Source organism: Mytilus galloprovincialis, chromosome 8 (assembly GCF_965363235.1).
Source record: "Mytilus galloprovincialis chromosome 8, xbMytGall1.hap1.1, whole genome shotgun sequence".
In the NCBI taxonomy this organism is placed as follows: Eukaryota; Metazoa; Mollusca; class Bivalvia; order Mytilida; family Mytilidae; genus Mytilus; species Mytilus galloprovincialis.
This window is the reverse complement of record NC_134845.1, coordinates 74,143,365-74,157,866: the sequence shown is the minus strand read 5'-3', so window position 1 is coordinate 74,157,866 and position 14,502 is coordinate 74,143,365. Positions and strand designations below refer to the sequence as shown.

At 30.0% G+C, this 14,502-nt stretch overlaps 1 protein-coding gene across 1 annotated transcript in view; it reads right to left on the bottom strand.

Annotated features, from left to right (window-relative positions):
- The window catches only part of LOC143042555 (location of vulva defective 1-like), a 56,737-nt gene extending 43,002 nt beyond the window's left edge, over positions 1–13,735 (bottom strand). Inside the window, exons 1-2 of the mRNA XM_076214935.1 lie at positions 13,645–13,735; positions 3,781–3,829 (exon numbers count right to left, since the gene is read on the bottom strand). Coding sequence (XP_076071050.1) covers positions 3,781–3,829; positions 13,645–13,659 — 64 coding nt within the window. The 5' untranslated portion in view covers positions 13,660–13,735. The remainder of the gene's footprint in view (positions 1–3,780; positions 3,830–13,644) is intronic.
- Positions 13,736–14,502: the final 767 nt, after the last annotated feature.

Below are 14,502 nucleotides of genomic sequence, written 5' to 3'. Positions count from 1 at the left end.
TAGGACATCCTAGCTAAAATGGTCCTCAGATAGCTTCGATGTGCATGCTGAGACATGTCGTAAGTCGGTCCCAACTCTGTCCTAATTTCTGTCCTAAGAATATCTTGTAGGACCGATCTAAGGATAGTTAAGATAAACAGGCACCAGTTCTCATAATGTTATTACATATGTATGTAACAAATATATTTTTATTTAAATAAAAAAATGTCTTTTATTTACTCGCATTTATATTTTAGGCATTAAGCTTAATGCCTGCACACATTTTTCAGGATTTAAGACTAATGCCTAACATCATTTAAGCAATAGATTTACTGCCTAGGCGTTAGCTTATTGCTTAGGATTAAAGCTTAATGCCTAATTTCACTTATTGCCGCTAACATATATAACGATAAAATATATGTGCACCAAACGATGTCAATTCATATATACGAACTTAAGGGTAACTGTATAGTTATGAATTATGAGTGATGATATACATGTAGTGCTTTGGTTTATAAGCATGGTTCGAATTTTAAATATTGTGTGTAAATAAAGGTAATTTTTCTAAATATTGATATAACTATAGATACAGAATTTCAGTGACTGTTATATTAAAATGGTTTCTTTTTATAGGCAAAAATGGCACACCCCTACCAAAGAAATATCGAAGTAACCCCCATGCTTTTTCCACTACTACTACTACTACTACTACTACTATCTATTCCTTGAACAGAAGTGTTTCTCATTTGTTTGTGTATAGTGTTAAGGGCCATAACTCGAATGTCAGTCATGTCAAACAAAGCCTTATCAACATTTATATGTGACTAGCCTCACAATAATTGTCCCCTGCTGAATTAACAAATATCTTACAAATTTTTTTTTGCCTGCTTTTATTGGGACCTCACAATAACAGAAGACAAGTTAAGTTATAGTTACAAGTCTTTCACAAAAATAACTTGTAGAATGTCTTTCATAGTTATTACCCCATAGAATGACTTTCAAATTTATAACTTGTAGAATGTCTTTGACAGTAACAACTCGTAGAAAGTCTTCCATAATCAAACCTTGTAGAAAGTCTTCCATAGTCAAACTTTGTAGAATGTCTTTCATAGTTATATAACATGTAGATTGTCTTTCATACTTATATAACATGTAGATTGTCTTTCATAGTTATATAACTTGTAGAATGTTTTTCAAACTTATTTTACTTGTAGAATGTCTCTCATAGTTATAGATTGTAGAATGTATGGCACCAAAACCCCTGCTAAAATGTTTTCTGAATGGATTGTATTGAATTGAATTTTCGTGCAGTTTAAAGGCCTTGGCAGATCTCAAACTGCGCTAATTTTTTTAATGTCAAATTTGAATATTAGCCAATACTATGAATAGATACAAGGTTAACAGATAAAACCGTTCATTCGTTAAAAAACCCCGCAATTTTTACGATTTATCTGTTTGATTAAAACAGATGCATTTAAAGTTAAAATCGATATAGAAAATAAAAGTTTCCTTGTTATTGAAACATGCATTTAAATCGTCTGATCAATATAAACAGTACTAAATTTAAAGCTCATTCACAAGTATAGACCTCATAGAATTAATAATGAGTATTGCACTTTTAAAATTTCGATGTTATCTTTTTTATTATACCACGAGGATCCCATAATAACAGTTAGACAAAAACAAATAATACATAACTTTGATTGATATGTTGATTTTTTTTGCATGAAATCTGATTTATAATAGGATAACACACATTGTATTATTAACAAAATCAAAGACTTTGAGTTGCATCATTAAATAAAATGAATCCTCTTATTTGAATAGATCTTAGAAAATCATTGTCATTTTTTTAAAGATGTTTTCGTCTAGCCCCCAAATATAACAAATAAAGGGAGATATCAGATATTATACATGTACCTCAACGAGACAGCAGTCCAATACGAAAGACATTAATAGGTCACTTCACAATTCTCAACAATAGACCAGCGTCAATACATGTCAAGCTATAAATAGTTAAGTCCTTTTGGTTTAGATGCTATCAAAAGACTAGTATATTTGGGTTTCTAGAATTTAAATCTTAAAAGCGTTACGTAAATAATGCAATAAGGAATAACATTTAAAAAAATCCACTTATTGAAGACTTACTCAAGCTACTTAGAGGTTGCATAGAAAAAGCTACATAAAAAAACGCGCGAGCACGGGTTGACTTGAAATGTTTATGGTGATACACAGCTTGGGTTCGTGTTTCTCAAACTGTTTTTATGCACTTGTGCATTATGTTGATAATTTGGATAAGTTTGTAAGTTCTTCTTCCATAGGCGTTTGAATGTCCAATTAGTAGCTGCTGTCTCTGTGTTACACATGTGCTCCTAGAACGGAGGAAATAATTCAGAGAAGAGGAAGACAACACAGAACACTGATGATTAAAACATTTCTCGAAAGGTGCGAGTCAAGTTCTGTCGTGTGTAATACGGGTACCCAAAAAACGAAGGAACTAACTAATAAAAGAAAATCTAGAACACTCTGATGATTTAAAACATTTCTTCAGTGGTGCTGTTTGTTATATTTCTTTTTTTTAGTGATGCAAGTTTGATAAAGAGATGCAAGTTATAATAATTAGTGAAAGTGCTTGAATTAGGCGAGTTGGCCTTTGGTAGAGACAAACTAAATATAAAACCATTCCCGTCTGCTTATAAAACGTAGACGGTAAGAAACCAGCTACGGAACTTTATTTAGAGTTAAATTAATTAAGCTACCCTAATTAAAGCAATTACTATATAAAGTTATAAAATACATTAAATACACTAACTTTTTTTTATTATATAATACTTCAGATGATCGTCGGCTCGGAGAGAAACTGGCTAAAAAATGTTGGTCTTCAAATTTAATAGTATAGATGAGCATACAGTACATTGACAAAAGTATTCTCACCTACATTTTTTGTTATATATTTTATATAAAAAAATACATTTTTTGTTGGATTTTTACCAACCAGAAGACGAAGTAAAAAGACGAATACTTTTCCTAAGTATATTTGTTTATTTTGATATAGATTTGTCTGCATGTGTTTAGTTTTTTTTCCTCATGTGAACACGTTTACGAACTTTAACAAGTTGATCTGGTTGAAATATATATAGCAAATTTTTAAACAAAAAACAATACTTGTGTTTATATCATCAGAAATAAAAAAAAAAGTTCCACAACAAAAATACAACGACCAAAAAACCCCAATTAACCAATGACAGTTCTTATTGGATAAGATCTAACCAGAAATGACACCACAATAAATTTGTTTAAAGCTTCCCAAGATTTAAAATCGTATTGGCCATACATGACCAGTTAACATCTAAAAAGATGCATAAAACAATCTCATGATTTATCTCAGAAAAAATGTGTAAATCCCCTGAATATTTTATAAAACTATCAATAAAATAGTTAACATGATAATTACAACTTGAAATCTTAAAAAAGTATTGCTTGAACAGATTACTGTGAACTGTCAAATTGATGCTAAGGGTGAATTTTGAGAATGAGCAAGATTACATTATAGTCAGACAGACAGTAATTGTAGCATCAATGCTTGGCTACTATCCATTTTTTAAAGGCTTTTATTTTGTTTAATAAATATTAGATAAGTTAAAGTAGCATGCAATATTTTATTATCGGTGAATTTTCAGGGTCAAATCAGCCTTAAAAGGTAAGTCATCCTGAAAATCATTAGTTTATACCCAAAATGATACGATTTAGTATAGGACCAAAAAGTCTTAATATAAAAAGAAAAAAAGAATTAAATCTTACCAGTCATAGTAACAGTTATTATGTTCCAAAGTAAAATCTGGACATATATCTAAAATAGAAAAAAAAAAAGAACTTGCATTTAATTCGAATGTAGTTCTACAATTACCTACAATATCTAGCGATTCAGAAATCAGTGTATAAATATTAATACAGATGACACATTTTTTTCTTTAAGCTCAATATACTACAGTCTACTCAGTAGTTGATTATGGTTAAACGTATATTATTTTTCTGCATTCAAAACTTTAAAATTTTGAATATGATAAGAAAATTCTGCTTTTCTGTTCTATCAATAATTTTGCTGTCTGAAATCTTTAGGTTTCTATATTAGGATATAAGACGACAAGATAGCATAACAGCAGGATAACAACATGCAATGAGCTCGCTTTCAAAAACATCATTGTTTGGTGTGATATAGTATAGTTTGTGATGGTTTAGTTTGTATTTGTGTTTTTTGCTATATATACTTCCCTTTTTTCCTGTACTGGTTTTTTATTGTATGGAAATAATGCAATGGATATGATTGCCAACGAGAACAAAATGAAAATAATGGAACGCCGTAACTGCCGTATGGTACTTCCTTCTTTATCATGATGAGGGATTTTTTTTATTATGATGAAGTTTTTCATTATTTTGATGAGTTTTTTTTCTCTATTACAATGAGTTTTTCCATTATTATGATGAGGGTTTTCTTTATTATGTTGAGCCTTTTCTCCTTTATGATGAACTTTTTCCTTATTATGTTTAGGGTTTTCTTTATTATGATGCACTTATTACCAAAACAATTCCCATGTCGTTGCAATCCCCGATACTATATAGGAACCCCCTTTTTCCTGGATTTAAAAAAAGAACCTTTCTAGCTTGCTTTTCGGTGTGAGCCAATGCTCCATGTTGAAGGCCTTACTGTGTTTTTTAACTTTAAAAGTATTCTCAAATGAATCTAGTATAAATTTTGTATTTCATTTCTTTGAACGTAAAGTAACATAGACACTTTGGCTAAATGCAATATATGGGTAAAATGTATTTAATTGCTTTTGAAGAAAATATGACAGATACAATGAACTTTTAAATGGCATTTTTAAGCCACTCATTAAAATATACTGAAAACCAAAAACAATCAATGATGAGAGATTTAAGCAACAAAAAAATAACAGGTGAGCGATTCAGGCTCTAAAATGCCTCTAGTGTTTAATATCTATTACATTCTACTTTCATCTCGGCAAGCTAAACATAAGTGGATTTTCTAGACTTAGAAAGAAAATTGTTCATAGTTGGGTGATTATAAAAAAGACATGCAAAACTTTATTATTTTAGTCTTTTTATGTCACAGACATGAAACAATATCAAAACAACACTTGTATATGTTAGATTTGAAAGTTTTGTGATCCACTATTTATAGTTTACAGACTATTTACCGGATTAAAATTTTGTAATCACATAAGCAACACGACGGGTGCCACATGTGGAGCAGGATCTGCTTACCCTTCTGGAGCACCTGAGATCACCCCTAATTTTTGTTGGGGTTCGTGTTGTTTATTCTTTAGTTTACTATGTTGTGTCATGTTTACTATTGTTTTTCTGTTTGTCTTTTTCATTTTTAGCCATGGCGTTGTCAGTTTGTTTTAGATTTATGAGTTTGACTGTCCCTTTGGTATCTTTCGTCCCTCTTTTACAGTATGTAATGTTATAAAAACATCCTTAATAGTTTTTTTTTTTAAATCCTTGGATATAGCCAGACTTAATTGGTTTTTTTTACTATAATACCTTTCAGATATAAAATAGGACTATTATTCATTTGTTTATAGGATTTATCACAATTTATTGCATTTTGATACATACAGACAGTTTTTAATGATTTTGGAGGTGTATTTTGTTTTCGTAATAAAAAAAATCAACAAAAAGACGTGTCTCATGTTTTGAAGTCACAGGTATAACCGAAAGACAATTGGTTGGGTAGAATTATCTTTCTCCATATTTCAACATTTACGATAGTTTCTCTCCGAGCAATTTTACCTTTAAGCATGTTATGCTAAAGAAAAAAATATATCTGTTGAAAATTTAGTGAAAAAATCTTAAACGTAATTTTAAAATGCTATATCGTAAATGAAAATAGTATCCATGATGATCCCTTATAAAAATCATTTTCCGAAAGATTTCCGGAATTTTGATTTATGAAAAGAAATTGATTGCAGAAACATGCACCAGCAACAACATATAAAATAGGGGAATGGAACACTTATTTTGTTACTTAATCTAAAAATACACCTGTAAATGAATGGTGTTACTGTCAACTACTTTAATAGAAATTGAATACCACCACTGACCAGATGAGTAACACCAATGAATATATTATGACAATAGTAACACCAATGAATATATTATGACAATCAGCATTTTTATGTGTTTCTTTCATGTTTAACAACCGAAAAATCATATTATTTATGACATATTATACTATATATACCATATTATACATTATAACAATGTTTTAACAATAGAATGTACAATGTATCCACATACAAATTTTTCACAAACTTGTCTATGCTGGTAACATCAATGGCAATATTTAGTAACACTATTGACATTTTTAGTTATTGATGTCATGGTATATAATTTGAGATTTTTAGCCTAAGAATTATTTTTCTTCTTTTTCTTTTGCTCAGTGTTGTTTGTTTTATGTTCAGTACTTAATAAAAGTAAAATTTGAAATATGTTGTCAATGGTGATACTTTTGTGTCATTGGAGTTATTGAAGGGTCAGTGGTGTTATATGCAATATGCAATATTTTTTTTATTATAAATGAAAGTGTTTTTTGAACGTATACGAAGGATTATGCATTATCTAATCATTTAGTATTACACATTTTATATATATTCAGTTTAAGTGTATTTTTAAATATTTACAATAGGACAGCCAACTTTTTTACGACAATTTATTCTGAAATTCATGTTTAAATGGAATGCAAACCTATTACAATAATGTCAATACGTAGTAATTTAAACCTAAATTTAAAATTGAAACAGTTGTTTTTATTTAACAATATTTGTTTTAGTTATTTACGTATCTGTATTTACAGTACTTGTAATTTTGATACAGAAATAACACCAAAAGCGATAAGAATATTCCATGTTTGAAAATCATAATTTTAAGAGATTTGAAATAGACATACTTTCAAAATGCTAAGATAATGTAACGTATAGTACTTAAATTTTCAACTTTAATCAAGTACTGTAAAAATACAGGTACCTAAATATTACAATAATTTTAAATTTACAAAATAGTACTGAATATTATAAGTACTACAGATTTTTGGTACAGATATATTACCTATGCAAAAGTAGATGTGTAGTTGCTACCACATTATTAAATATGAGGACATAGTTAAGTTTTTAAAACAATGACATAATTTTTCAAAAAAATTTCCTCATTGAAATTTGCCTGTTTTATTATAATGACCCAGTTTGGAAAATCCACTATTTTTTATCTTGTCGAGAATGCAGGATGAATGTAATAAATTTTTAAAAAGTGGATTATCTAGACTCTGAAAGGTCGTTGATCATTGTAAGGCACATGAAAAAATAGAAAACCATTTATCTATTATTGTATATTGGTACAGATAGCTGAAAAATGTATAAAATCTGCGAAAAAAACGAGCGCAAACAATTTGTATGCGAATCTCATGTTTTTAATTGACACTATTTTCTTTTTATATATTGCACTAAATAAAACTAGGAAAAATAGAAAATAGCAAAGTTAATGCAAAGCAAATGGAAATAAGGAAATATATGCATTATAGGGACAGAAGAATTCGGTCTACCCTTATCGCTCCCTCGATTTGTGTATTAGACTAGTACTGTTATGAACAATTTACTTTTGTGTGCACTGAAATAATATCAAGATACCATTTACAATTACATGTATGATTTAAATATGTCTATGTCCTTGAGTTTTATAGAAAAAATGTTGAATAGAAATAAGAAGATGTGGTATGAGTGTCAATGTAAGAACTTTCCATCTAAGTCACAATGTGCAAAATGTAAGAGTTATAGGACACAGTAAGGCCCTCAACACGGGGCCGTGGCGCTCATCGAAAAGCAAGCTAGAAAGGGTCCCACAATAACTAGCGTAAAACAATGCAAACAGGAAATAAATTGGGATTTAAATGAAAACTATGTACGCAATTCAATCATAACAAATTTCCAATAAGGATCTTCGCTTAAAATAACCCCTCCTCTAGATTGTTTTAAATCAAGTTTACTAGCTGGAAAAAGAAGCCTTGCATTTTTAATCACAAACTTAATAATGACCGAAAGTTCCGGATAAAAGTTTTATATCAGTCTTTTGGAAAATGTATAGGATGAAATAGGAGGCTCGGTTCCTATATAGTATCGGGGAGTGCAACAACATTGGAACTGTTAGGGTATTAAGCGTAGCATAATGAAGAAAAAAACTTATCATAATAAAGACGAACCTCATTATTATTGAGAAAAAATCATCATTAAAGAGACTCATCATAATACAGAAAAAAACTCATCATAATAGAGAAAAAAACTCATCATAATATTGTAAAAAATCATCATAACAGAGAAAAAACTCATTATAATAGAGAAAAAAACTCATCATAATATTGTAAAAAATCATCATAACAGAGAAAAAACTCATCATAATAGAGAAAAAACTCATCATGATAATGAAAAAACTCATCATAATAGAGAAAAAAAACCTCATCATAATAGAGAAAAAAACTCATCATAATAATGAAAAAACTCATCATAATAGAGAAAAAAACTCATCATAATAGAGAAAAAAATCGTCATAATAAAGAAAGACCTCATCATAATAAAGAAACCTCTCATCATGAGAAAAAAACCCTCATCATGATAAAGAAAGAAGTACCATAATTGGCAGATACGGCGTTCTATAGTATTGGAGAGCATGGGTAAAGGCTAAAGGCAATAGGAATTTTCTTGTGACAATGAGTCAGATCACCAACAAGTGTGGTACTATCAAATAAAAATCACACCAAAATTCACGGTATCGCTTTCAGAGTTAATTTAATTTCTTTTTTTAATTCTTTTTATAAACTTTTTAAAATGCTGAATGGAAGACTAGTATGAAAATTTGAGCTTACACTTCTACATGTAATATACTTTTAGGATTGTTTCTGTTCTTTTCAATACAATTTAATCAGTAACTGTTATCTAAAGAAGAAATTAAGCGTTATTTGTGATTTTATAACGATTTATCTTTGCGTAATTTTCAATGCATTAACAACTTATGTAATTCAACAAAAGATTATCGAAAACAGATACATTGTACACAGTACACCAAGCGAACTAAATAAAAAGTCAACAAAATTATGAAAATGGAGAGCAGAATAAGTAAAGAAGTATGTTTGTATAATGAAAGCAATGTATATAACAAAATAGTAGCTTAGTTATTCTTGAAATTGGAAGCTTTGAAAAACTAGAGATTTTTTTTTTTAAAACAAAACCACTTATTGCGATATTGGTTCCTTAAATACTAAATGGATGTGTGAAATGATGAACAAAACATCTTATTAAACTAATAGATTTTATTAATATGAACAAAACATAAGTATATATATCTTCTGCTGTGACGCACACTGAAACGAAATTCTTTGACTGAAATTAATTGAGTTGGTGCTTTACGTCACTTTCAACACTTTTTGTTATAGAAGGTAAAAAATGAATTGTATTTCCATCAAAAGGACTCACAAAAAAGCATATTATGATAAACGACATTATTTTAGACAACAACAAAACCAAATGGCGTCCATTTTTTTTTATTGGTGGAGGAGGTCGGAGTCCACAGAAAAGTCAACCGACTTTCGATATGGAGGAAATGACACCGGGAATTCTAGTAAATAAGGAACTACGAGCGTGGTCTAATTCACAACTTCAATGTTGTCATGATAGTGATTACTGTAGATAAACTTTAATTTGATATATCGACAAACGAGACCTGGGAAATTCTTCAAATAATAGAATTATAATACAAAGATTTGGTATGATTTCCAATGAAACAAATCTCTACTAGGATCCAATTGTCATATAAAATTAACAATTATATGTCACCATATGGCACCCCAACAATGAGCAAAATATATACCACACAGTAAGCTATAAAAGGTCCCGAAATGGAAAATGTATTACAATTCAAACGAGAAAATGTACGGTCTGATCTATGTACAAAACAATAAACGAAATTATCTGTTAAAGTTGGGTGTTGTCTCACAGAATACGTGTATTTCTGTATCTAATAAAAATTGCTTCTTGGTATAACATTGTATGGTGAGCAAATGTATTTCCAAACACATTCCACCGATGTTAACTGAGTATGAACCATAAGTCTGTTATTTGTTTCATTATATATATAATATTTATACGTTAGATAAAGAGTATGGCAATGTTTGGATTAAATCTTTTATAACGATTTTATTATGCCCCACCTACGATAGTAGAGGGGCATTATGTTTTCTGGTCTGTGCGTCCATTCGTCCCGTTTCAGGTTCACGTTTTTTTTGTCAAGGTAGTTTTTGATGAAATTGAAGTCCATCCAACTTCAAAATTAGTACACATGTTACCTATGATATGATCTTTATGATTTTAATGCCAAATAGGATTTTGACACCAATTTCACGGTCCACTGAACATAAAAAATGATAGTGCAAGTTTCAGGTTAAAGTTTTTGGTTAAAGTTTTTGGTCAAGGTAGTTTTTGATGAAGCTGAAATCCAATCAGCTTGAAAATTATTACATATGTTTCCTATGATATGATCTTTCTAATTTTAAATGCCAAATTATATTTTTGCCCCAATTTCACGGTCCACTGAACATTAAAAAAAATGATAGTACGAGTGGGGCATCCGTGAACTGTGGACACATTCTTGTTTTGTAATGTAATTGCATTATAAAACATCTCCCTATTAGATTTTTTACAGTTGTGCCCAAAGGGTCATATTATTATAGTGAACAATGATCAACATTCTGATTGATACGACTATTTTACATGTATGATGCAAGTAATAATTGAGTTCCCATTTCCATCTTCGGACTTGTTATATAAATATGTATGTGTGTTGTTGTTGAGTTGCTGTCTGATCGCAGTGTACTGAAATCGGGTTTAATTTAAAAAATAAATAAAAGGATTATAACGAAAAGAGGAATGCATTTCAAAGAGGTGAAAGAAAACAGTTGTTGTTAATTCATATTAAAGATATTCGTACGTTTAAAAACAGCGAAACGCGAACATACGTTGTCTACATATATAGTGCACGTCAACGTCATACTATCGATGCTGTGACATTTTTGTAGACCACCATGTGACCGCTTTATTTCGATAATGTGTACACTACACTTTATTTTATATATATCGAAATGATCGTTTTGAAATAATAATTTGCAACAACTCATCCCTTATAATTCAAAGAAAAATTATGAAAGTTAACATTGTGACATTTTGGGAGCCACCCTTTCAACGCATCAATGTTCGATTCTAATCGATAAAAATATAATTAAAAGCATAAGATATTGTCTTTTTTATTTGGAATATATCATACTGACTTCATTTCTCCGTTCAAAACTGCAAACCACAGTATTTTTTTTTATTATTGACTATTACCAACTCAGGAATTACATGTACTAACGTAAAACGTTGGTTTACAGTTTTGTGACACGAGACCTTTGAGGACCCATGTACTTAGTATTTTATTTACGGCCCCACAACGAAGTTGTCGGTTCCATATAGTTTTACCCTTGTCCGTCATTCTGGCATTCCTTCATTCCGTTATTCCGCAACAAACCATTATACGGCAATTTTAAATAAACGCCTTCAGATATTAGGCTGATTTTTGGTATGCGAGTTAACCATGATGAGTTACAGATCAAGTTAAAGTTTTATTCCGCTCGGCTAATATTTGCCGAAATTACGAGCTTCGGACTTTGATAAATTGTTAAAACTCACAGTTATACAGACTTTTTTTCTAAACGCTTTCAGATATTGGGATGATTTTTGGTATGATGAGTTACAGATCAAGTTTAAGTTTCGTTCTGCAATGCTAATTTTTGCCAAAATTAAGGGTTTACAACTTTGAAAATTGTTAAAAATCAGTTACACGGATTTGTTTTTCAATACGCCTCCAGATTTTGAGCTGATTTTTGATATGTGAGACTACCATCATGTTTTTGTCCACATGTGTAAATAAAATTGCAGATTTTGCAACATTTTGAGACGGGGCCATTCGTGTCGCTTCGACACATCTAGTTGTTTTATGCTTTTAATGAGATGCTGTCGGAATGAATGCCGTTTACATTTTATAGATAAGGATGTATGTTACATTTTTTGACTAGATGAAATGTTTGCACAGTTTTACTCCATATTGATTAATTCTTTTGAATTCTGAATTCGGTGTCAGGTAAGTGAAATCAGAAAACGTCACCAACATTGTGCGTATCAATATTTTTAGAAAAATTCGTAAGGGTTCCGCGGAACCCAGTGCATCGCCTACTTTTGCTGTTAATCGCAGGCTTAACAAAAATAAGGAAAACAATCAATAACATTATTCCGCTTGATACTATCTTTTGATTGTAAGAAGCTTCTGTTCAAGTTTGGTAAGAAACCTCAAATTAAAAAAAATAATGCATTTGTTTTTTCATAACTCAATGGATAGTTTTTATTATAAAACTTATGTACATATACTTTTTACTGAAGAAAATTCTTTAATTCCGTATGCAAAGTTTTCTCAGTGTGACCCATCTCGTAAAAATCCGATGATCGCAATACGCGTGGATGTCCTTAAAATAAACTATTATCTGATTGGACATGTTAAACACGTGCTCAACATCCATGCCTTTTTTGTTGATTGTTGACTAACAGGTGACAATCGTTAAACTCCGGCTTCAAGACCCGAACTTTAATTACCTGCCATATTTTCATAACAACACTAACCGATTGAAAAAAAAAATTGACGATTATACGAAATTTATGCGAAAAAAAATGATAAAATCGTGCACAGAATACTAAGTTTATGATGTCTGTATGCATTGGTTCCAGAATTGGAATATAACATTATTTTTTACCGGTCACTCGTTTCGTATGACTTTAACTTTATACTGAATTAAATGTTAACTGGAAAAAAAATTAAGTCCTTTTATAAATAAAATACAGATACACAGGTACAAAATTATAACAAAATTTTAATCTGTATACTAGTTTTTGATCATAAACAAGCTTCTGTCTAAGTTTGGTACAAAATCAAAAGTAGTATAAGAAAGTTATTATAATTTTAAAAGCTTTAAACACAAAGTGAATGTGTTGTTTCCTGGCAGAAAATCTGAGTCCAATTAAAAGTGAAAGACGGAAAAATGGAACTTTATATTTACCAAATTTACTTCTGCATGGATACTATCTTATGATCATAAAAAAACTTCTTTCCAAGTTTGGTACACACCCATGATAGTTTATGAAAGTTATTAAAATTTTAAAAGCTTTAACCACAGACTGAATGTTATGTTTCCAAGCAGAAAAAACTAAGATCATTTATACATCTGGATACTATCTAAATCACATAAACAAACTTCTATCTAAGTATGGCAGACATCCAGTATGGTTTAAGAAAGTTATTAAAATTTTAAAAACTTTAACCACAGAGTAAATATTTGTGGACGCCGCTGACAAAGACGACGCCGACGCCGACGGAGTGTAGGATCGCTATGTTTCGCTCTTTCGACTTAAGTCGAATGCTCGACAAAAAGGAAGAAGAGTCACACAAATTTCTGTGAAATAAGTATTTAACATGTTTTTTTTTATTCCTTGAAATGAGGCAAATATAGAAAAGACTTACAAATGTGTGATCCATAGTAAAAAGATCTGGTCCCTCCTATTCTTCCTTTATTCCTAATTTTCTAATGCATTTTGTAACGTCTACTCCTGAATCTGGTATTGCTTAGTTGTCGCATTGTTGTTGATTTAAATAAATTTAAAACATTAGTGTTTATTGATTAACTGTTATATGAATAACCACATTTTACGGGTTAGAGAATTATTGAGTAGATTCAACAAAGTTTGTCGTAACTTTTAGACTAAAATCTAACAATAATAGTTTATGTAAAATGGTTGGCGTATTTTATTATTTTTGTTGTTGTGATTTCCTCTTTCCTGATTTCAAACTATACTTTAATTATATGATAAATAGTTAAAAAATAATTTAACAATTTTATAAAACTTGTTGTGTAGTATTTATAATACATAATGAATGATATATATGTTCCCATATCGTTATAATGTGTCATTGTTATTATGTATAATGTTTTAAGCCGTGGGCCAATATGGGCGTAAAGTGTTTTCAATAAAATATTTATTATTTACAGAAAAGAAATTGCAAAGTACATCGATACGTTTGGATATAAAAGTTTGAATTGTGCTAATGAATACTTAGTGTAGGCCTATTTCTCCCCGACTGAACTGGATTATCTTAAATAAGTGAAATAACCATTTTTTTCAACGGTTTCTATGACAACAATTTTCATTTTCTGATATATTTGTCAAAACACCACTAACAAACGTGGTAAAATATGAATTTTTCAAAGTTATGCAGAAAATCAATACTTTAAAAAAAATAATGTCTCAACTCATAATCGTACATATACACGGCCGTCACTCGGTTAACCGAGATATTGGTCGGTTAATCTACCTGAGTATG